Below are 26,129 nucleotides of genomic sequence, written 5' to 3'. Positions count from 1 at the left end.
TTCCATCCTTGCCATCAGCAACCCTACATGAGCAGCCTACGCCTTGCATAACGCAAACCCTCCAGCAAGTAGGTCACCAGCAAGTGATACACAAAGGAGCCATTCAAATTCGTCACAGAGCTAGCGGTAAAATGTGTGAACTACGCTCTGAGATCGATCATACATACATATACAGTCAAGAGCAAACACAGGGAGCCATTTTTTAAAATTATATTTTGCCAAACTTGTAGGTAGGTACCTACATTCAAAGCTATTGTCAAAAAGACATGGACAGGAATGTTTGGATATAATTCCGATCCGCATTGGCGCATAGCGAATCTACTGTGTTAAAAATGTATGTACCTATGTTGAATACTTTTGATTAAAGTCATTAAAAAACATAGTCAATCTGTTTTAAAAACAAAATATCTCGTTGATTTTCTTGCTGGATTCTTCTCTAGAGGTTTTTCCTAATCGGTGGTCGATATAAGTACTCGTTTTAGGTAGCTTAAATTGAATAAATACTTTGATTTTGACTTTGAGCATTGTTGTACATTAGAGGTGATACGTACTAGGCAAAACGCGGACTGAGTCTTGCGAGTACGCGTCCACAAAAAGACTAGATCCAAAGACTAGGTCCACGAGTATCTACGAGTGCTAAACTCAATTGACTCATTGCGTAAACAAACTGATTCCCGTAAATACGCTCCCGTGATTGCGTATACATCGTACTAGTTTTAGTAGTTTTACGAATATTATCGAACAAAATCGAATCGAATTCCACGTCACAGTTCAGTCACAGGTCACTTCATATTTTTTTAATTTTAACTTATATTAAATACCGACTAAAAACTTCCCTTCATACTTCATACAGGCTTAGGACTGTCAGAAATTTTCATAAATTTTTCAATTAAAAAGTGTACATAACAGCTTGTTTTTAAGTTGGCGGAACGTTGTCAGCCGCCGTACTCCTAAATACTCGTACGCTAAAAGAATCGCGGGCGGGAACGCGTACTCACGCGTCCAAGCCAAAACCTATTTCAAAAACCTATTCCAGTAAATACGTCTCACCTCTATTGTATATTGTTACAACTACCTATGTATAATCAGCAGAAGTGGATGAGCAGTTCTGGGCGCAGAATGATCTAAACACTCTTATTACCTTGACAGTAGAGTCGTGTATAGATAGATCACTTTAAACACTGTAACCGCTCATCCACTTCGGCTGCTGAGTGTACGGGCATAATTAGGGTCTTAATTTAACTTAGGTTTATCAAATGATCATACATAATGCATTTTGTCCATTATACATTCGAAACTTTATGCTATCTGATACACCGATACTAAAGGAGTTGACCTGAAAGTCGTTTAACATGTTTTACGACGTTTTTACGACATTTTCTTATGATACAATAATGTTTTGGTGACTACAACGATAACTCACGGTCAACGCGTATCTCTTCCTCTTGCTAAACATATAAAGCTACCGCAGAGCTATATGACCACAAATTACAACAAGTGCTACAAATGAACAAAATTGTTAACTTTCTGATACAAAAAACAATTATAATAAAATACAATAACTCTTTATTGCACACCAACACAGTAAGCAGTACATAAAACACAGGTATATACATAGAGATTTTCTAAGGTAAATAAAAGGCGGCCTTACGTATGTAGAATCGTAGCGTACAGTCACCAGCACCAATATCTGACACAACAAGCGTGCATAAATATCTGATACGACTCTATTTCTAGGGCGGAAGGACGTGTCAGATGTTTTTGCACGCTCCGCTGTGGCCGATATTAAGTCTGGTGACTGTATTTACCTGTTACGTTTGTGTCATAGGGACAGATATAAGTAAATGATGAAGTAATAACTTGATTTCCAAAGGATTGATTAATTTTTTATTGTGGCGTCAATGCGGAAAGCATGGCAAAGACAAAGATTCATGCTAAGATTGGTTTTTTGGAATCTTTTTGTATTTTTTATTTCAATTCCAAATTTTTACTTTTACGGTCATCCCGTAAAACCGAAATTGAAAATACCATCAGTGATGGTGATGGTGACCATCAGTGGTGTAGCGGTATAGCACGCGGTACGGATTACCGAGGACCTGGGTTCGATTCCCAGTGATGGTCTTATTTTTCTGTTTTTTCTGTGCATCTATATTTCAGTTTGTATTTTCAAAGATTCATGCACTAACTGCGAGATGTTGCATTCAATGACATAGGTACCTAACTAACGAAAATGTTCACTCCACGCTACTGGAACATACGGAACCCTTGATCTACGAGTGCGATTTGCGTTTATAAGTTTTTTTTCCTTTAATTTTACTACAATATTCTTAAAATTAGGTTAAGTTTGTGAACTATTTGTAAGTAGTTTGTTTGAGAAAATAAAGTGGGTAAAAGTATTTAAAGATTTTCGATGAAAAATTTAAATTATATTTTTGGTTCACATCTGGTAGCTTGGTGAACGGTTATGTTGCTCTGATGATGAACTCTGGCTGAGTTCGAAACGGGTCAGCGTAGTGGTGGTGGTGGTAGTTGGGTTTGTGTGATACGTGTGTTCTTTCTTACAGCGTGAAGATGGAGCTGCGTGAATACTAATTTATTGCAAAAACAGCTATCTTTAGGTCGCGGGCGAGTAAATTGTATGTATGAATGTAAACCTTTATTTTACAAAATAAATAAACAAACACAACTGACAAACACTGATATATATGTACAAAGGCGAATTGTTGAAATTTAATTGATATGGACCTCCGCAAAGTAACGCCTGATTCAATCAATTATTTAGAATATTCTGTATTTACCGTCCATTTGTACATTATATGTCTCGACCCCTACCCTTATAATTCCATCTGCTATTTAATACTTCCATTCAATAATTATGTTTACTTCGTCTTCAAACAAATTGTGGGATTCGAGACTCCCCGATCCGCGAACACCCGGTAAGTGAATAAAACAAATTTTCCATTTCATTTGCGCTAAAATTTACGATGAAAACGTGCGAAAGGTTAATTTGGCCTATTGTTGAATGTTGATGTTAATTTGTAAAATTATCTTTAAATTTTACTTATTTTATTGACTTACTAGCTTTAGCGCGCGGCTTTGCCAGGTTAGAATTACCTTAAGGAGAAAAAAATACAATTGATTTATATTTACGATGATTATTAGGTATGGTCACGGTATGGTTCTTAGATTAGGTATTTTATTTATTAATAATTTTAATTAGGAGTTTGATTTATTTCAATTTGACTGACTTTGTTTACATTTTAGATTGATTTAAAGTGAATTAGAATACAAGAACTTTCATTCCGAGGTGAACAAGACTGAGACAAGAACTTAGTATGGGTGTTTTTTTTGGGAGTTTTCTCGAAAATTTCAGCAAAATCGCAAAATTTCAATTCAAATGCCAAATAAAAAACTAGATCTAACGGTTAACGCGAGTGAATCTGCGGGTAAGGATTAGTTCATAGATAAATCTAGACAGCGCAGCGAGTACTAGGAAAACAAGCGATCGTCACAAACAATACAGAAGCGGTTGACAGCGGTTTGAATGCCGAACGCGGGAAGTGTCATGGCGGCGTGGGCGGGAACGTGACGGCCTTTGTCTGTGGTAAGAAGACTGTTAGAGACATTGAGTAGTACGTAGTACAAGATTTTATATTTTGCAATGTTACCTACTTAAAAAATATTTTTCAGTCAAACTTTTTGCGCTGACTGTACATTTCCCAGCTTCTTTCAGATAACATGAATTTTCTCAGTCATTAGGCACTTGAAGTATTAGCCCCCTAGAGCTGCCCTTCTCGATGCGTGGACCAGCCTATTTACGCTAACTCCTGACCCACATGTGACCCATATTCCTAGGCACTGACCCAGGACGGGCGACGTGCCGTATCGCAGTATTAATAGCTAATGCCTGCAGTTATTTATTACAGGGTTGGGGGATGTGTGGATCGGTTATGCTCAGTAAGTAGTTTAGCCAAATAGGTGGGAGGTAAGTATGTGGTTAGGCTGCCATGAACGCCTGCGAGCCGCGGCGCGGCACATGTGTTCTCTGCGGGGCTACGAAATTCGAAAATCGGAGTCCTATCGTACCGTCCCTCTCACTCTCGTATTAAATAATATTAGCGTCAGCGGCGCGGCAATAGGGCCTGTTCATTGCGTGTTCTGCCAGTAACCGCTGGGTGAAGAACGTGTCGACCGCGCCATGAACAGTGAAATCAAACGCCGGTGAAGTGCGATTTGGACTTCGCGTACTGATCCCGCACATATTCAAAAACCAGTAAACTATAGTTTGTACCCTATATATCTTCTTCTTGTTCTATGATTTTCAAACTTTTCCCTTTATTTTACTTGATAATTGTTGCGGAAAGCATTCTATAAGTTTGTTTGTAGGTACGCAGTTTTACAAATAGATATGAATTAAAAAAACAAAGAATGATGGGCAAAAATGTATGGTACCCAGCCAATTATATTTGATGATGACTATCGTAATTTGGCGGTAAAGAAAACTCTTTCATTTTTTAAAAATTAATTGATGGTTTTATAAATCAGACATTTTTTTGTGTTAATTAGAAATGTTATTCCTATCGATAAAAAAATTTTCAAGCGTTTCTAAAATTTTCATCCATTCCCTATTTGCCATCAATCTTTCTTCTAACACACTTGACAGAGTCGTCGGTCGAGGTCAGTACTGAACCTTCAGGACGACTATCTTGCGCTTTCCACACCCCAGAGCTGGAGTCCGGAGAGAGAGCTGCTGTCCACCCTCACAATAGGTCGTTTAGTCGCCTTTTACTCCACCCACGGGAAGAGATGGGCCTGTCCTATTCTAAAACTGTGCATCGGACCGGAATAAAAAAATATAGGTATGAAAACCTACATTTAACCCTGCCAGGGGCAGCAACCTAGTTTTTGTACGAAAATACAATACTTTAACTTTTTTTATAGCCCTAATGCCTAGCTTCGAAAGCCCACCTTCCACTGCAAGCGGAGCGGACTGCAAAGTGTTTTGCCTTTGAGGCACAGAACCCTAAAACTTGAGTTGATTTCGCCACAATAACTTACGTACGGATCCAGTACCAGGAGTTGCTAGTACAGTTACCAGCACAAATATCTGATACGACTCCATTTCTAGAGTCGGTAGGACATATGAGTGTCATAAATTTTTGCACGGTCCGCTTGTGGCTTGCAAGTAACTGTACGGTCAAGGACTTTAATGAGCCACCATGGAACCATTTCACAGTATAAATTAACAATGAAACTCGTAAGTACTTTCCCTTTAAAAAAGTTCCATGGTGGCTGATGACCTACTCCTTGACCGTACCCACCGTATCATGTATTCTGTTACCTTGCCGCGTGGGCAAACCAAGGAATCAGTTGTTTGCTTAGGCACGAGGTGGGCAAATACCAACTTCTCCCTGATTCACCGTGCATACTGAGTGTGTACACAGGCTAATGATGTAGCTTAGGACAGAATGGCCGCTGGATTTAAAACGCTAACCTTGCTTAGTTAGACAAAAGGAAGAATTATGCGAGAGAAGGACGAGCGAAAACACTTTGTGCGGGTTTTAGGCTAGGCAACATTATTGTTGCGATAACTAAATTTAACAAGCACTAGATCTCGACACGCATGCATCCCAAATTCATCAACCAGTAACCATGCCAAATTGCCAATCGGATACATTTGCCAATCGAAGTCAGTCCACGACCAAATCATCTACGGCTACGGGTAGGGTCGTGTTGCTCTGAAGATGAGCTCTGGTTGGGTTCGAAACGCGTCAGTGTAGTGGTGGTGGTGGTGGTGGTAATAGTTAGGTTTGTGTGATTTGTGTGTTCTTTCAACGTGAAGGTGGAGGAACAGGGCCGTCTTTCACCTGTTAGAGGCCCTGGGGACAACATGCTGCATTCGGTAAGCCTGATTTTCAGGCGAGAGTAGAGTAGCTATTGGTTATCGTTTGGTAATGGAGTAGGTACTAGGGGGCCCAATGGTTTACATTAGTTCGGCGAATAACGTTTGGCAACCTGTTTCATTTCGCAACTATTCATTTCTCAACCGTTTAATATTTCTGAAACAGTGAATATTTCAGAATTTTTATAAAACTAACCTAACCTAACCTAAAGGGTTCTACACGATGGCTCTGAAATAAATCCTGAAATATTAACAGTTTTAGAGTTTGCGAAATGAAACAGGTTGCCAAACGTTACGTTGTGAAAAGGCAGTACTCGGGGCCCAATGCATCGCGGGGCCCTGGGCACGTGCCCAGTGTGCCCAGTGGGGAAGAGGGGCCTGTGGAGGAACTGCATAAACATACATATGTAAAAGCCCAAAGACCCAGCCCAAAGCCAAGCTCAAAGGCCCAGGCTGAAAAACCAGCGCTGGACTACTTGTCCAGCATATGCCGAGACTGGGACCTATTGCCTCAAAAACGTGTTTTGTGTACTTTTTTTGTTTATATTTGTGTTTGTGGCAATAAAGCATATTCTTATTCTTTTCTGTAGGTATGTTGCATAGACGTAGCCATCGTATGTTAGCGGGTGAGCAAAGTAATGGTTTATAGTTCATTGATATGGACCTCCGGAAAGTAACGCCTGACTTAATGAGTCTAACATGTCCTAGGGACAACCGGTCATTCTGTGTTAATCTACACAAACCACAGTAAGTATATATGTTCTACGTAAACATGACAATACAAGCATACAAGCTTATGCATATTTGCTGTAGTTCACGTGAATACGGTCACGTGGGTGGCATTCCTTAGTACCGAAGATTGTGTAGAAACTAGATCTTGTATTCATTTTCCTAGATCTAGTTTATAGCTCTAGAGTTTACAATACATGCGAAGCTTGCTTTCAATGTTTTTCTGTTCTGTGTTGTATTTATAGATTAATTACCTAACTATTCATATTTGTACAAGTTTTTATTTAGCTTGCTCTATTCATTGTTGTTTTTTTTGGGTCAAATTTGCCAGTTAATTTTGATCCACTTCTAATGATCAGATTTACTTGAAATTTAAATAAGTAAGTAGGTTAGATGACAATTTACCTACAGTCAATAAATAGTTACTTAGAAATAAAAATATCGAAAACAATTAAGCATTTTTTTTTCAATACTTTTTATTGAATTACCAACCGGAAGACGTAGCGTTTTGGCAGGCTTTCCACTAGATGGACTGTCGACATCGAGAGACTTGCGGGCAACCGGTAGATGTAGTCAAGTGGCAAGTTGTCGTTCATTCTTGCGTTCTAAGGAAGGACTTTGTTCAACAGGCGACGTCTTCGGTAATGAGCTGTACGATGTAGAAAAAAAAACCGGGCAAGAGCGAGTCGGACTCGCGCACCGAAGGTTCCGTACACAAAAGTCAAAATATCTTTATTCAATTTAGGCTATAACAAGCAAAGCAAAGCTTGAATGAATGTCAAAAAAAAATCTACCACCGGTTCGGAAAAACCTCTGTTGAGAAGAATCTGGCAAGAAACTCAACGAGGTATATTGGTTTGGTTGTGTTATAATAGCTACCTTCATACCAAATTTCAAGATTCTGAGTTTACGGGAAGTTACCCTGTAGGTTTTGATTCCCTTGCGAGTTTCGAAAATTTGCGGAAATTTGTGGCATAAACGGCTGTATTTTTTGATTGCGTTGACTTAGAAGCTTGATTTTTTCAGGGCTTCAGGGGACTGCAGATTTGAGTATCCGATATCAATTTCAGCTTGATACGTCCACGCGTTCCTGAGAAAAAGGGTCTTGACAGACGGACGGACAACAAAGTGATCCTTATAGGGTTCCGTTTTTTCCTTTCGAGGTACGGAACCCTAAAAAGAACGGATTTCGCGAATTTCTTAAAGAATCTCCAGATCTCCTATTCCTGAAATGGAGGTGCAGCCGTGGGAGAAATCTTGTTAACATAACAAGACGTGTGTTATAAACTTCCGCAGTGTTGCAGCTGATCTGATACCCTAACAAGAACAAAATGCCAACGCCAAAACAACGGGTACAGGTACAAGCCATTTGTTATCATGAAAAGGTCGACTTAATTACCCGGAGAGCCGCGACTTGTGGGCGTGGGCCCCTCATTACTGTACAGAGTTGTAGTCGCCTTGTAACCTCCTAAATCCTTATTATAAGTATGTTTATCCGTTGCCTAGTATCCATAGTACAAGCTTTGCTTAGTTTGGGAATAGGTCAATTGGTGTCATGTGTTTGCTATGATATTTATTTTAGAACCCTTTAGGCCCCTTGGAACGCCACAATGAACAACAACTCGCCACTTGCATCCACCGTTTGCCCGCAACTCTCACGATGTCCTCAGTCCACCTGGTGGGAGGCCTGCCAACGTCTTCCGGTTCGTGGACACCCAACGGCTGTCCTTCAAGTGATGTGGCCCGCCCATTGCCACTTGAAATTGCAACTAATTCTAATTACTGGCTGCTAATTAAAACGTGCTAAAAAGGCGAATAAGACCCAATAATTAAACGTTGAAATACGATTTGTGCCCGTGCCGACGCCGCTCTCGAATAGCACTGTTCCAGTAATTAGCCGTGTTTACGCAGCCCACATAGCGATTGCGTCAAATTACTCTCGCCGCTTTTTTGCTAATGAATCGGACTCTCAATCCTTTTTACGTCCACAATTAATGTAATTAAAATGTTGCGTTGAATTTGTGGGGTTCAATTGGGATTTGGGAACTGTTTGAGTTTATGTGACACTAGTAGAATGAGGGGGTCCTACTACGGGTCACCGAGAAACTATGTCTTCAGAATATCATCCGTCAAAGAAAAGTGGCGTATCTGGGACATGTGTTGCGACATGATAGATACTGTCTTCTACAGCAGGGCTACTACGAAACTCGAAGTTCGTGGTTCGTGTTTTTTTTTTCGGACGGACTGTTGCTGTTAGCCTCAGACGGCTTTTACAGCTTACCGGAGAGAGGGCGAGCAACCAGATGGGCTGCTCAGCAAGTGGGTACTTTAAACTTAGCATGCCAAAGGGTGCTCCTATTGAACCGACCTCGGACTTTGGACGCTAAGGGAGAGTTGCAAGCAATCGGATTTTAGTTCGTGTCGTGCGGTCCCTCTGACACTTATACTATTTAATACAAGAGCGAGAGGGACGTTACGATACGAACTTCGAGTTTCGAGTTTCGTAGTAGCCCTGCCCTGCAGATCATTATGATGGGCAATGTCGCTGGCAAAAGTCTCGTAGGCCGACGAAAGAAGTCTTGGCTGAGGAATCTTCGCGAGTGCTGCCCATCCATAAATATTCAGAACTGACTGCCAGCCTTCGCTAGTCGGAGAGGCATCTTAAGTTTCCCTGCCGGCCGCGCGGCCGGGGTAGGTACGTTTTTGAGATATTGAACTTTGAAATGACAATAACGGGGGTATTTTCTATATACAAGAAGGGAAAAAATAGCATGGGGGTCACCTGACGGGAAGCAATCACCGCCGCCCAGACACCTGCAACACGTGGGGTATCACAGGTGCGTTGCCGGCACTTTGACACTGATAGGCTCGTTTTTAAAGATCCTTAAGTTGTATGTAGGTACCACTCCGGGAATGCTACCATTTATATCGAAAAAATTAGTTGTTTCCGTGGACGCGATAAATTAATAGTAAAAAAAAAAACTTTTTTTTTGGAAAAACCCGCGAGTTTTTTCGAGATCCCGGAACTTCAATTTAAATGCCAGATCTATTGGTTAACGTATGCAAAGCCATGGGTAAATGCTAGTGGCTGAAATAAAGTGTAGACAGGTATTTTATGAAACCTCTTTTAACACAAGCTTTATTATTCTGTGCTGTGATACAAGCAAGCCACGCCTTCCAGCAAAAAAATTGAACAATACCCCGCCATATTGGATTACGTATGACGTCACGTCTCCCGCCTATTTTTTTACCCGAAATGTATGATTTATTCTATCGAAATCACAATTTTGTTTCGATGAAAAAGTTATCTTTTGTAATAATAATTTCGTTCATTTTTTTCTTTGTTTTTCCTTGTAATTTGAGAAAATGCCATGTTAATTGGATTGATTTTTGGAGTCTTTTTTTATTTTATTTCAACTCCAAATTTTGTTAAGTACTTTTACGGTCATCCCGTAAAATCTATATCGAAAATACAAACTGAAACATAGATGCACAGAAAAAACAGAAAAAGAGACCAGCGCTGGGAATCGAACCCAGGTCCTCAGCATTCATTCTTGTCCGGGTGAGCGGTTAGTTCCAAATAGTTCCAATGGAGTGCTGAAAGTTTCTCGATGAGGGCTATAGCATAGATGTCGCTAGTGTCGCTTCTTAAGTGACTAAATAATCTAAGAAACCAACAAGCTGAGATATGCGGTGCATAGGAGAAATTTGTGTCTGTACTCCTGTCCAGTGGTGGTGTAGCGGTATAGCACGCAGCACGGAATGCTGAGGACCTGGGTTCGATTCCCAGCGCTGGTCTCTTTTTCTGGTTTTTCTGTGTATCGATGTTTCAGTTTGTATTTTCAAAATGCTTTTGTCTCTCTAACTGTGTCGGCTGGATATAATAGATAGTACTTATAAAAAGTATACCTAGAATTGAATATACCTAGGTAGGTACTATCACATTATAGTGTGCGTTGCTGCAGCGTAATGCAAAAACTTTTTCATCACACTTGCTCCTAAACAGCGTCGAAACATGCAGGCTGCCTTGGTTGCAATGCAACCCCCCAAATAAAACCCTCGACCTTAATGTGCTTGTCATGAAGCCCGTGGTCGGTAAATGAGTCATTGCGCGTACACATTTTCTTGTCATGAAGCCCAAGGTCGGTAAATGAGTCCGTGCCAGTACTGATGGTGCTGCGCATGGCGTAGCAGCAGGACCACATGCACACGCGGCTCAGGCACATGCTGACTTGCTGAGGGAGGGGAGGGGGAGGGCGGCGCTGCCAAGAGCGCAGCCTAAGGTATCGCCAATATTTGGAACAATTATATTTTTTTTCTTTTAGAAATATAAAAATTTACTCCCAAATGTGATGAAAAACATTGTATGTCGCACGGGCGGTACTAGAATTACGAACATCGACTCATTAAAGCCCTCAGTCTTCGACTTCGGGCTTCTAATAGACTCTCGTTCGTAATTCCTTATTTACCGCCCTTAAGACACAATGTACTAAAACAGGATTCTTAAACAGACCGTAATAAAATAACGCGAGAAATGTGTAATCCATACTAATATTATTATAATTGCGAAAGTGTGTGTGTTTGTTTGTTTGTATGTTTGTCTGTCTTTCACGTCGAAACGCAGCGACGGATCGACGTGATTTTTGGCATAGAGATAGTTTATGGGCCCGAGAGTGGCATAGGCTACTTTTTATCCCGGAAAAATGCAGTTCCCGAGGGAACACGCGCGCGATAACCGGATTCCACGCGGGCGAAGCCGCGGGCAAAAGCTAGAGTGTAAATAAAATAAAATAAGCGCGAGCGCGTCGCGCGGGTGACCCGAAGCAGTGCGAGGCAACCGTAGAATAGGCCACTCCGGAGTGGCACCCGGCATCTACTTGTAGCGGAAAACGTAATCGCCGAGTGAGTCACACCTGGTAGGAGCTTAAAATTAATTAACACCAAAACGAAGCATTATGCAAATGTGTGGTAACACCTGCATAATACTCTGATGCGCTTAATAATGTATGAGGGTTGTATTTAGTTGCGGGACTTAGGTAAATTCACTAATTTAACTAAATAAGCTTTCCCCACTAGAGCATTGATATGATACATAGCTACTACTACGGCACAGGCCTATTCTCAGAATAAGAAGGCTTAATTCCTACGCGGGTCAAGTACGGATTGGGAATTTCAGACGCACTGTTGTATTGCTTCGCAAGTTTCTTCACGATATTTTCCTTCACCGTAAGGTATTATTTTGAGTTGATCTAAGTACTTACTTTGATCTAGGAGTGCAATGTGTTAAGTTAAGTAAGTATATATTTTTCTGTTGTTTTTTTTATTACTACATTATTAGTGTTGCCATACTCAAGAATTTTACGATAATAACGACAAATGGTCCCTTCATGTAACTACGATGGATATGGGTATCCTGATGGTAAGAGATCACCACCGCCCATAGACAACTGCAACACCTGGGTATTGCAGATGCGTTTAGAGGCCGAAGGAATACCTCAAGTGCCAGTTATTTCATCGGCTGTCTTACTCTCCACGCCGAAATACAACAGTGCAAGCACTGCTGCTTCACGGCAGGATTAGCGAGCAAGATGGTGGTAGCAATCCGGGCGGACCTTGCACAACAAACTTCTGCTATTTACGCTTATTCATTTTATTTATGGCAATAATATTCTTATCACATATGCCTAAACATCTAAGTACCTAATTATTAACGATAAGCGAACATGTTTATCCCAAGAAATGTAAACAATAAAAAAGCGCTAGTAATGCTGTCAATTTAGCGCGAAGCTGTATACTAAGCGAAAGTTTGTAAGTATCTAAAAAACTAAAAACATAATAAAATAGACATTTAAGGGGGACTCCCATACAGCAAACGTGATTTTTTTTTTTTGCCGTTTTTTGCTCGACATTATTAACGGTAACAGGTAGACGCATGAAATATTCACAGAATATTTAGTACCTACTTACTATATTCACTTTAAAAATAGATAATTAAATTGCAATAAAATAAATATTTAAGGGGGCTCCCATACACTAAACGTGATTTTTGCCGTTTTTTGCTAATGTCTAATGTTGTATAGATAATGGTACGGAACCTTTCGTGCGCGAGTACGACTCGCACTTGACCGGTTTTTTGTTATTATTTTACCCACGCCTGGATGGTTGATGAAATCTGGTCAAAAAGCCAAAAAGTATTTATTTGCCAGAATACTTCTGAGATGAACGTTTAGGGAATTTCGGGAGTTTTTCAAAGTAGTTAGTTTATTTATTTACGTTAGTTATCCTATATTTTTAAGGGTCTTATCACACTTGTGATTTGTGGGCGAGTTGAACGCGAGGCGAGCTTGCTGAAGAGACGCCCTATTTATTGTAGGAGTGTACAATATGACGTTTTTGGTGCTATACATAGCTAACCCGCTACAAGCTCGCAGCGACATCGTACGAAGCGCTGTCGCAGCGACATCGTTGCGCGCTCGCAGCGACATCGTTGCGCGCTCGCAGCGACATCGTTGCGCGCTCGCAGCGACATCGTTGCGCGCTTGCAGCGACATCGTAGCGCGCTCGCAGCGACATCGTACCGCGCTCGCAGCGACATCGTTGCGCGCTCGCAGCGACATCGTAGCGCGCTCGCAGCGACATCGTTGCGCGCTCGCGGCTACATCGTTACGTGCTCGCAACTAACTAGCTGCGCGCTCGCCTCGCTTTCAGCTCGTTCGCATATCGCAAGTGTGATAAGTCCCTAATCAAGTGTCAGATGATAATGATTAAAGCGAACGAAACCGCGGGTAAAAGCTGGTCTTATAATAAATAAATTTAGCAATTAAGTATATTTAGTTAACATATTATCGGTGAGCGCATTTATTTACGACTGAAACGGTTACATTTGTGAATAATCTTAATCTTATCAAGGAGGTCATGTTAGGTGCGGTTTACTGATATTACAGAAAATATACAGATTATATTTAACTGGGCATTTCCCGCGGGTTCGCTCGTGTAAACCATTTAGAGATCACGCAGTCGATACCTACTAACTTAAAAATTATTATAAATGCGAAAGTTTGTGTCTTTTTTGAACATGAAACTACCGTGAGACTCACTCATATTAAATGATGTTATAACGGTTAACTCACGTCTTAAACCGAGTTTAGCTCGACATGTTTCGGGCTATTTCGTAGCCCGTGTAGGCCGTGGTTTAAGACGTGAGTTATCCGTTATAACATCATTTAATATAGTTTGTATGTCCCACTATTTCTGGTGTACAATAAAGAGTAATTGTATTGTATTGTGTGTGTGTGTGTTTGTTACTTTTTTACGCTAAAGCGGCTGGACGGATTTGCATGAAATTTGGGACGAAGATAGCCGGACATCTGGAATGACACAAAGGCTACTTTTTAATCCAATATTATATTTACTTAATTTTGCCTGTTGAATGTTCTTTTAAAGTAAATGGAAGTCAAAATCCACACGTTGTATTACTTGTATTATCTCAAGACCAGCATAGTGGCGAAGAGTTTGGGATTTTAGGTGTATTTATCCTTCCGTGGGAATATCAGGATAAAAGTAACCAGTTATTCCAGAGATTCATTACAGCTATTAAATGCATGCTAAAACTCGTCCTGTTCGTCCTGCAGACCGCAGTTTTATTGTGGAATAGGAATAAACATACACACAAACTTTTGCATTTATAATAAGTATAATTAGGATAATGGAATTCAGACTACGTTGTATGATTTGATCCGATATCTACTCGTACTTCCTTAGTGTCTCAGCATAAAATAAGAGGGAGTTGAAAATTGAACTTTAATGTTATCGAAGTATAACTCAAAATGCAATGTCTGATAATTAAAAGTTGCGCCTCTGTCGAACTAAGCGCGTAAAACAATTTGTTCGGGTTCGATTACAGCACTACGAAACTCGAAACTCGAAGTTCGTATCGTACCGTCCCTCTCGCTCTCGTATTAAATAGTATAAGTGTCAAAGGGACCGCACGACACGAATTTTCGGCGTTTGTTTGTTTGTTTTGAATCTAAAACTAGATGTCGGATTAGCATAGGTAAAGAATTAAAACGTGTTTCAAGCAAATTGTACAAGGACAACTTTTTTAACGAACGAAGGAAAAAATATAGAAAAAACCAGTCGGTTGTAAACGTTTGCTATTTAAATAGAAATTACTTATAATAGGATTTACTGTCATTCGGCGCAAATGGAAAATCGTCCACTTGTATTGACCATTTTGAATTTGGACCAAAATGAATGTTAAGAAAGTGATTTTTGTCAAAATGTAATTGTAAATACAAGTACTCAGGTAGTCGTTTTTTTTCGGCATATGTACCATCAGCCAAATATGTGGTCTACCACCCTAAGGTCGATAATCGTTTGCATGTCATAAAACAATAATGCCAATAGACGTGTCTGTCAACTTGAAAGTTCGACTTTAGCGACATATTCATTTGATAGGAACTTGTTTAAAAATTTATAGACCACTTATTTGGCTGATGGTACATCAAATTTGTCAAGTTTACCATAGGACAAGATTGCATTTTCGACAATATTTTGGATGGACAATTTTCCTTGTTGATGTATTTAAAATTGTAATTTTTCTGCTTTGACGTATATAATTTCGATTTGCCCCAAATGACAGTAAATCCTTTGGTATTAGTTTTATGTATAAAATAGATACCTACAGTCAACTCATTTGATCCCTGGGCCTCCGTGGGATGTTATTAATTATTAAAGTAAACCATTTTATTTGTCTATTATAACAGTGTTTATAGAATGACAAAAAATGGCATTACGACACGGTTCTGTGGTGGCCTATAATATAATCATAGGAATCAACTCGGTTCGCTGTACAAACATTTTTTTTGATTGTAGGTACTTTTTGCTGACTGTACTTACATTGGTCACTCATCTGTACCCAATTCAGAGTATACATTCAAAGTATACTCGTACCTAAATGAAATGCCTATTGCTTATACCTTAGAAAACTCGTACTAAATGAAATGCCTATTGCTTATACCTTAGAAAATCTCTGTATACTTGTACCTGTGTTCTCTGTACTGCTTGGTTTTCAATTAAGAGTTATTGTACTTATTGTATTGTATGAAAGTTGACTTGCAAGATTGGACCTTAATAGGCATACAAACAAACATTGAAAATTAAATAAAACCTTATATCTATATTTTGACAAAAAAAAAACAATAATTATGAAATACAGGCTGGCGTTTTGATTTTTTTAAGAACATATTTGAGAATCGAATCCGTTTAAAAAAAATTTGCAGGGGTCACTAACCATTTCACTTGACATAAAATGGACAAGACATTTTCATGTTTTCTGTAGTCTATCTTTAAGCCGCATGGATTGAATGCAGACTAATGGTCAAACAAACCGCTGACGGTTTAAGTGCTACTTATAATCGTTCGCCACAGACAAACAATCCCTGTATGGTGTAACTATTAGAGCATTGAATTGTCGAAACGTGACGGCTTACTAACCTTGTGGGAACTTCAAACGGGTTGTCACTGCTGTTGGCACTGCCGCGATTCTATGATGTGAAAACGGTTGTTTTTTTTCGTAATTACCAGTTGAGTTATGATTTCGCGTGCTTTTTTTTCACGCTTCCCGCTGCGGCTGAGAGGCGCGACCGGCGCGGCGCTTCGTAGCGAACTGAAGCGACCACGGTAACTGTGTTGCCAATACACGCGATAAATAAATTCAATGTATACTGGGCTAACGTTGGCCCAACCGAGGGACGTAATTACATATATGTATATATACATCATAGTACACAAACGGCCATGGGGATCATGTGATGGTAAGCAATGCCCGCCGCCTATGGACACCCGCGACTCCGTAGGAGAAACTGGTGCAAAAAAAACACGGAGATACTTGACACCACTTGAACGAATACCAAAGTAATTCAAACTTGTATGTAATGTGTTGTGGGGACACCCAAAGTTCCAGAACAAACATTTGTATTTTTCATACATATCTAATATCTGTTCCGACCGAGATCGAATCCAGGACATGACTACAGCTTTGTAGTCAAGTTCTCTAACCACTAGGCTGTTCGGTCGTCTAATATCGAGAATGACCACGATCGATCATTCTATTAAGCCAAAAAAATAAAAATAAAGCTACAAATCGATATTTTCTCATTCGTGTTCGTAAATTTTCACGAAAATATATTACAGCGGTTTAGACTAAATCTGCGGCAAAAATAGTGGACTTGGCAACACTTCGCGTCAGGTGGACCGCGCATGCGCGAGCCGCAAGGTCGAACCAGCAAGGCTATAAACATTATAGCACAACTCGCGTTAACTCTCGATTCCCGCGATAACATAGCTTCCGTCTCTTTCCAACGTCATTTATTCAATAAGGACACAATACTGCGAAACTAGAGGATTTTATTGTAGGGATGAACTTTGTTAGCCGTGTTGATAGGTTTACACATTGCCATGCGATTCGTAAGACGTGCTGAAAAATGGCCGGCTGTCATTCAGTTTCTACATTATGCCGCGTCGCTAGTGTGCGCAAAGTTTGCGGGTATTGTTTTGTAGCAACTATTTTTAATTTCATTCTACTATCAGCATTATGTAGCGATATAAAATAAAACCGTAGTAAATCTCTTTAACTTAGAACATATTACCAGAAAGCAAATAAAACTGAAATTTTAAAAGTTTTGCTTTAGATTTTTGCTATTAATTTTGAACCTTAAATACTTGATTGAACACTAACTATACAGCTATTGGTTTTTGCGATCGATAAATATCCAATATCCAAGCGCCGTAGGCGATCATGGACTGTATTTATAGGTGGCATCGGTGAATTATACAATTATATTTTACTTTGAAGAATGTATTTAGAATATTTTAGCAAGTAGATGAATAGGAATACTACTTGGGCTGAACGCCCCTGTAAACGTTTTTCATCAGAATTTTTGATTCACAATGTTTGTCACGCATTTGAAGCCATACACTTTAAACATCCACCAATATATGAAAACCTTCGACAACCGCAACCACAAAAACCTGAAAAACAACAGCTGTGTTCGGGCAAACAAATCCATATTCCAGATTAATTTTAAAATCCCTCGTGTGCACATACATATCATAATAAAGTTCAGTAAACTTTCGTAGATAACGGTAGGTATTTGAAACCTCAACAAAAAATAGCTACTCATGACGTCGAAGCATCTACGGGTTTCCTAAAGCCGGGTCCAGACGAGTGTAACGTGTAATGTAACATTACGTGTAATTTAGCGTCAACAGTGTGGACGGCACACGAACTCAAAGCGAACGAGCACTGCGAGCGCCTTTGTGTTCGCGCGAAAAACCGACAGCCGATGGATCAACACCGAGCGCCGCGCGAGCGTTACATGTAATGCTCGTAGTGACGCCCACACGTAGAATTCGTGTTACATTACACGATAGATTACATTACACGTTACACTCGTCTGGACCCGGCTTAAGTTGGGTCGACGCCACTAAGCCTCCAAACAAAACAGCACCGTCTTAAAACTAATATAATACATTATATGCTACTTGAATCATATTACCTAACCGCAGGAAAACCGGTGCTAAAAAGCATCAAAACAATGTGCACAAAAGTTATTTTAATACGGATATGGCGGCTCTTCAAAATCAAAACGTTTTAAAATGGTAATTGAATGTTTAAATTTAAAAAATAAATAAAAAGGCTGACCACCTCTTCTCTTATCGTACCGACTCGACGAATAAATGAAAAATAAATGAATATGAAAAACTTTATTCAAAACGAAAACAAAACAATAAATACACAAAGATCACCTTTATAGCAAAAAAACTTTAAGTTTCCTAAATCAGTAAACTAAAATAACGTTTTATATATTTCTCATGAGTTCATGATTTCAGACATTTTATCCTGGATCAAGCACCTACAGTAGATACTTATTTCCTTAACTTATAAAAATAACAACGACAAATGTACTAGGTATTTATACCGATTTCCAACAACTGAGCAGTCTTCAACCATTTAAACGTGACCCTAGTTTTTGCTTTTGGTAGCACCTGACTATTTAATAGAGGTACTCGGACAAAATTGAACATACGGGTCACTCACTTATTTGTAGGCGAGGTATGCCCGACGTGTTTCGGACTAGTTTGAAGTCCATTATAAGTGCTGACAGGCTAACGAGAACGAGATGTGTCGAATTTGATCTTAGAGACAGCATCGTTAATGCCCACCTTTCGCAGTAAGCGGACGCAAAAAGATCGAAACTAGTCGGACCGTTCATTACCGTTGAACCGTATAATTTTGTAATTTTATCAAATAGCGTCTCACGAAAGTTTAAGTAATAACTTAGTGAGATCTTAAATATTAACACCGATCAACAGAACTCATCTTTTAAGTTAATTAACTAAATATAAAAAAAACACTTAATTTATTTTAATACTAGGAATACTTTTAAAAATCATGGTTTTCACAATATTTTAACTCATACTTTTATAAATTAAACTAGAGAAAAAATAAAAACGGAAAGATCATTCCTTCTATATTGTATCAACTTTGAGTCTTGAATTCAAGTAGTAAGATTCAAGGTCGTTAGTCGCTAGCGTTTCAACTACCTGACTTCTGTGGTCTTTTTTTATGAATGAGCTGTAGAATATGATGACATTTTTGATTATTTTTTAGACATCCAGTAGGTAGGTACTTCTAATAGATAACCTGAAAACTGTAACAGAATCTTCTACCATGACAACATAAATGTGCCCCAGAAAATCATACAGAATAAACTCTCGTATTATAACCCTAAAACGATTTAGTAAAGACCAATTGAACTTAAAACAAAAACTGTAAAAATAAATAATCCTATTAAACCTATGTTTTCAGATCTCTAAAAAATCAGCCTTCAAGTATAATTATATTAATTATAATTAGGCTGTCATGATTTCAGTCTTAATCATCTCTCTTAAAAGTTAAAATTTCCATATTCATATACTTAGTTAATAAAAATCTATAATATTGCCATCAAATACATAAATAACACAAAACAAGAACGTAATTCAATAGAGCGTGGACAGGTTATCATAAAACAACTGCCACACGGAAGTGGAACAAGTTGTAATAGAGTAGATACTGTTAATAGGTAGGTATTATTTTGATAATTGAGACATAAAATTGTTCAAATTATTTAAAGAATATTTCCATCATCTTTGAACATTCATTTCTGTAACTTCCCAATAACTTTTTCATCCTTATAATTATTTTCCAAGACTTACTTACTTACTTACTAAACTTAGATATAGTTTTAAAAATACATACTTTGAATTTACTTTAGCTTGATCTGTGCCATCTTTTTCTATTTTTACTTTTATATGTAAAATTAATATTTATTGAGACAAACGAAACTAGAATGTTTTTGTTTTGTGTTTGGTTTTTGGCTTTTTGAATAAGTCAGTCAAAATCATCAAAAAAAATATAGTTAATAGGTTTGAGCATAAAAGCAAACATTTCTATAGAAAATTAATAATAGACGCATAACATAACGAGACTATTACATTTTGTTATATTTTCTCACTGATATTGTTTAGATTTGCGATAACCTGTCCGAACTCTAGTACTTTCTCATTATTAACTAATAAAGATAGTAAAATGAAGAAATTAGGGTGTTTTCCACATAAATCTTTAAGGAATTCGACTCGATCTCACTGATCTCGTCTATAATACAAAAAAAAACAAGTTATCCAAAAACAAATTGCTACCTATCGATTGTTCGATTTTCTTAACACTACATCAATACAAGAATAGAATTTAATAGTCCTTATTTAAAAATCTTAGTGCTAATTCGACTCCTTACTTTCCTAAGCCTCTAATGTAAGTGTGAAGCAAAAACGCGTCAGTATAAAATTTGATACTTTCACGCGAAAGTGTCCTAGATGTTTTTAGCGACAAAACACGCGTAGTAAATGATTTGTACTTCAGGTAATTTGTAGACAAACTTGAGATTGATTGAATAGGGCCAGCCTATTTAGAATTAGGACACAACTTCTTAGCCGGTGGAATCTCCACATTATGAACAACAGAACAGTGCTTTTTAAGCTCCGTATATTTCCTAAACTTAGAATCACACATCAGACAATCGACTATCATCTTCCTAACATTGTGAATCGACCACTCATGGTCCCATTTCTCTTTTAAAGTCTTAAAATAACTGCAGCAAAACCTACATTTGAACTTGTTTAGAGTATTCGCGTGTGCACATTTGATATGTTTGTTCAACATGGATTCAAAATGGAACATCTTGTGGCAAAATCTGCACGGAATAGGGTCATTTTTGTTGTGGTATTCCATGTGTTGAATCAGCATACGTTTGGAGTTGAATTTTCTGTGGCACAGATCGCATTGGAGATAGGTCGTTCCGTGGATTTTCTTGTGTTTTGAGAAATTGCTTGAGTCGCTGAAGGACTTGTCGCAGAAAGTGCACTTGTATATGGTTAGTTTGGCGTGTTCGCGCAAATGGGCCTTGTACCTGCAATATGATAGAAGAAGCTAGAGCTGTGATTGCCGTGAATCTTTTATTTCACTAAAAAACAGTAAAAAAAGGTAGTTTCCTGGCTAAAAAAATTGTTTTATTTAATCCGTTCGTTAGATTTTTAGAAAATATTGGAGGTATATTTTTTCATGGGTAAGTAAATGAAATGAAACAAAAAACCAGCCAGTGCGTGTCGGACACGCCCAGACGCCCACGATAGGGTTCCGTAGCCATTACGAATGAAAATAAAAATATTTCGCAAACAGATCCCCAATGGTTTTAAAAGACCTATTCATACGTATCGGTTAGTCAAGAAAAAATCACCCCTTTACGTCTATGGAGGTACCTAAAAAAGCTGCCATTTGCGAGTCGGACTACCCATGAATTTCCGTAGTAGCAAGTAACATTATAAAATTTTCCTTTAGTTGAATTTATGACGTATTAAATAAAATACTTACTACATAGATCTCGTTCAAACCAATTTTTGGAAGTTTGCATGGTAATGTACATCATATATTTTTTAGTTTTATCATTTATTTTAAGAAGTTACAGGGGGGGGGACATTTTACCACTTTGGAAGTGTCTCTCGCGCAAACTATTCAGTTTAGAAAAAAAATATTGATATTTAGAAACTTCAATATCATTTTTGAAGTATCATAGATCACACACGTATGGGTTGATTAAAAAATTTTTTTGAGTTCAGTTCTATGTACAGGGAACCCCCAAAAATTATCGTTTTTTTTTTCTATTTTGTGTGTGAAAATCTAATGCGGTTCACAGAATACTTACCAAGTTTCAACAGTATGGTTTCGGAAAACAGTGGCTGTGACATACGGACGACAGACAACATAAGGGTTCCGTTTTTGCCATTTGGCTACGGAACCCTAAAAAAAGTTTTTTTTTTATTTTACCACTTTGTCGGCGTGACTGATATGTATTATTTATGCCAAATTACAGCTTCCTAGTCACTAACAGTCTCTGAGCTTAGCCGCGGACAGACAGACGTCAGATAGATAAGGTATGGTAAAGACGTTATCATTGACTGTACGAATCGAATGATTCTGCATGACGCTGCTATAAACATTAGGTACCTGTCAACTTTGGTGAAGGTCTCTGCCTGGCAGACCTCGCATTGGATGTTCAGCGTGCCGTTGCGACTGACGGGGATCTTGTCGAGGGTGCTCTTGATGATGTGCTCTATGAGGTGCCGCTTCAGGTCCCCGATGCGGTCGAACACTTTTAGGCACACATCGCACACCTGCAATAGGAAATTAGGTGAAGGTTATGGGTAAATTCGGGTATTCTAAATACGAGTAGATAGGGGCCATTCATTTATTAGGTACGTAAGACGATTTTTGCCAGTTTTTGACTCCCTCCCCCCCCTTTGTAAGAAAAAATAAGAATGGGCCGACCCCTCCCCCCCTGTGTTATATTTATTACGTAAGAATCTAAAGGAAAAAATGAATACACGTTTGGATATTTAGCGACGTGCTGTGACTGAACCAGACAGCGACTAGTTTAAAAGCGGGGTCAGTTCCCGAGAAGTGCAGTGCAGGCGGCGCAGATCCGTTGCCATGGAAATCGTTTACCTATACGCATATATTATCCGAGCGCGCGCTTTTTCAAAGTATAATCTTAACTTTGCGCTTTTTTGTGATCTTACGTAAGAACTATCAAGACACCTTGTAAGAAAAAATAAGACATGGTCGACCCCCGTCCCCCCTGAATCGTCTTACGTAATAAATGAATGGCCCCATAGGCTGTCTGTCCACTGGAACGGAGCGAGGTGGTAATGCAGAGCGTAGCGGACTGTGTGTTCAGAGGTGCGGTGTGCGGAGATAGCTTAGCGGAGAGTGCAGAGCGAGGTTATAGAGGCATGAAGCTATACAGAACGGCAAAAAATCTAGCCCTCAAAGTATACAGTAATATAATGTATGTAGAGTGGGTTAAATTCTGTGCCGAGGGGCGAAAAAGTAATGCAGAGCGGAGTTTCGGACTGTTTTCCCATTCGCGGAGTTTACAGAACGGAAAAAAATAATTTGGCTAAAGCTGAAAACATATTTCAAAATACATCACTTACCATACACTTGAAATTTACCTCGAGCTTTACGGTGAAGGAAAACATCGTGACGTGAGGAAACCTGCACAACCTGCGAAGCAATTCAATGGTGTGTGTGAAGTTCCCAATCCGCATTCATTTTGAGAGGGGGCCTGTGCCCAGCAGTGGGATGTACATATATAGGCTGGAATGATTACCATACACTACTTGACTTGTAACATGTGAAATAAATTGCATTGCTACTCAGCGACCACGGTTTTGCGGTCAATGTGGTATGGGTTATGATAGGACTAGCTTTTGCCCATGACTACGTCTGCGAATTCGTTTATGCGCGCGTCCAAAGAAACTATGCAATTTTCCAGTATAAAAATTATGCTTAGTATGTCATTCCCGTTTTAAACTATCTCCATTTCATTTGTTACAAAAATTACGTCGCAGCAGTGTCAGCTATCGGCAATAATAGCCTACCTAAGGAAGACCAAAAACTGCCACTCAGGAACTCATTTTTTTTTCTCGTAATCCAGGGTATTTATTACGTGTACCTATGGCAAATTTCATGCAAATCCCTTCAGTAGGTAGTTTATGCGTGAAAGAGTAACAAACATCCATCCATCACCATTATATAAAGAAATAAGTGTCGTGTGTCTTCTGTGTAAGTGAATAATGTCTTCTTTCTTTCTTTTCTTTCTTTCTTTAAATGTACTTATTTTTATTGTCCATCCTCTTCCCGCCATATCTCGTGAAATATTAATCTCAGAGAAAAAAATTACGAGTATATTTTATGTAGATTACTTATCTTTTAATATGTGGTTTAAAACATCCATCATTCCCTACAACTATGCAAAAGCCGCACACACACACACACGAGTTATACACGAGTTTTTTTCCCTGATTTTCCTTCGTTGGGTAGCCCATAAAGAACTACAGGGAATTAAGTCGTTAACGAAAATACAAACTGAGACATGGATGCACAGAAAAACCAGAAAAAAGAGACCAGCGCTGGAATCGAACCAGGTCCTCAGCAATCCGTGCTGCGTGCTATAACCCCTACACCACCGCTGGACAGGAATTTAGGACACGAATTTTTCCTATGCATACATATCTCAGGTTGCTTATTTCTACTACGCTACTTATGCAGCAGCACTAGCGACATCTATGTTTTCGCTCTCATCGAGAGACGTCACATTCTATCGGAACCAACCGCTCACCCAGACAAGAGATGTCGCTACTAAGCAATCAAATTATGATTGGTTATTTGGAGTCTTTTTGTATTTTTTATTTCAACTCCAAATTTTGTTACTTTTACGGGTATCCGTGAAACCATATCGAAAATACAAACTGAGACATGGATGCACAGAAAAACCAGAAAAAGAGACCAGCGCTGGGAATCGAACCAGGTCCTCAGCAATCCGTGCTGCGTGCTATAACCCCTACACCACCGCTGGACAGGAATTTAACACGAATTTTTCCTATGCATACATATCTCAGTTGCTTATTTCTACTACGCCTACTTATGGCAGCAGCACTAGCGACATCTATGTTTTCGCTCTCATCGAGAGACGTCACATTCTATCGGAACCACCGCTCACCCAGACAAGAGATGTCGCTACTAAGCAATCAAATTATGATTGGTTATTTGGAGTCTTTTTGTATTTTTTATTTCAACTCCAAATTTTGTTACTTTTACGGGTATCCCGTGAAACCATATCGAAAATACAAACTGAGACATGGATGCACAGAAAAACCAGAAAAAGAGACCAGCGCTGGGAATCGACCCAGGTCCTCAGCAATCCGTGCTGCGTGCTATAACCGCCTACACACGCTGGACAGGAATTTAGACACGAATTTTTCCTATGCATACATATCTCAGGTTGCTTATTTCTACTACGATATGTATGCATAGGAAAAATTCGTTCTAAATTCCTGTCCAGCGGTGGTGTAGGGGTTATAGCACGCAGCACGGATTGCTGAGGACCTGGGTTCGATTCCCAGCGCTGGTCTCTTTTTCTGGTTTTTCTGTGCATCCATGTCTCAGTTTGTATTTTCGATATGGTTTCACGGGATACCCGTAAAAGTAACAAATTTGGAGTTAAAATAAAAAATACAAAAAGACTCCAAATAACCAATCATAATTTGATTGCTTAGTAGCGACATCTCTTGTCTGGGTGAGCGGTTGGTTCCGATAGAATGTGACGTCTCTCGATGAGAGCGAAAACATAGATGTCGCTAGTGCTGCTGCATAAGTAGCGTAGTAGAAATAAGCAACCTGAGATATGTATGCATAGGAAAAATTCGTGTCTAAATTCCTGTCCAGCGGTGGTGTAGGGGTTATAGCACGCAGCACGGATTGCTGAGGACCTGGGTTCGATTCCCAGCGCTGGTCTCTTTTTCTGGTTTTTTCTGTGCATCCATGTCTCAGTTTGTATTTTCGATATGGTTTCACGGGATACCCGTAAAAGTAACAAATTTGGAGTTGAAATAAAAAATACAAAAAGACTCCAAATAACCAATCATAATTTGATTGCTTAGTAGCGACATCTCTTGTCTGGGTGAGCGGTTGGTTCCGATAGAATGTGACGTCTCTCGATGAGAGCGAAAACATAGATGTCGCTAGTGCTGCTGCATAAGTAGCGTAGTAGAAATAAGCAACCTGAGATATGTATGCATAGGAAAAATTCGTGTCTAAATTCCTGTCCAGCGGTGGTGTAGGGGTTATAGCACGCAGCACGGATTGCTGAGGACCTGGGTTCGATTCCCAGCGCTGGTCTCTTTTTCTGGTTTTTTCTGTGCATCCATGTCTCAGTTTGTATTTTCGATATGGTTTCACGGGATACCCGTAAAAGTAACAAATTTGGAGTTAAAATAAAAAATACAAAAAGACTCCAAATAACCAATCATAATTTGATTGCTTAGTAGCGACATCTCT

The 26,129-nt window shown here is 39.2% G+C and overlaps 2 protein-coding genes across 2 annotated transcripts in view; both read right to left on the bottom strand.

Moving 5' to 3' along the window:
• The window catches only part of LOC141429879 (1-phosphatidylinositol 4,5-bisphosphate phosphodiesterase-like), a 75,074-nt gene extending 58,772 nt beyond the window's left edge, over positions 1 to 16,302 (bottom strand). Inside the window, exon 1 of the mRNA XM_074090438.1 lies at positions 16,127 to 16,302. The gene's annotated coding sequence lies outside the window, so the exon portion shown is untranslated. The remainder of the gene's footprint in view (positions 1 to 16,126) is intronic.
• A 2,080-nt stretch (positions 16,303 to 18,382) lies between these two features.
• LOC141429486 (zinc finger autosomal protein-like) overlaps positions 18,383 to 26,129 on the bottom strand; it is a 16,415-nt gene continuing 8,668 nt past the window's right edge. Inside the window, exons 4-5 of the mRNA XM_074089801.1 lie at positions 22,236 to 22,402; positions 18,383 to 21,141 (exon numbers count right to left, since the gene is read on the bottom strand). Of these exons, the coding sequence (XP_073945902.1) occupies positions 20,637 to 21,141; positions 22,236 to 22,402 (672 nt within the window). The 3' untranslated portion in view covers positions 18,383 to 20,636. The remainder of the gene's footprint in view (positions 21,142 to 22,235; positions 22,403 to 26,129) is intronic.

The sequence above is a fragment of the Choristoneura fumiferana genome, chromosome 7 (assembly GCF_025370935.1).
Source record: "Choristoneura fumiferana chromosome 7, NRCan_CFum_1, whole genome shotgun sequence".
In the NCBI taxonomy this organism is placed as follows: Eukaryota; Metazoa; Arthropoda; class Insecta; order Lepidoptera; family Tortricidae; genus Choristoneura; species Choristoneura fumiferana.
Note: the sequence above shows the minus strand (reverse complement) of the source record. Positions and strands in the feature narration are given on the sequence as shown.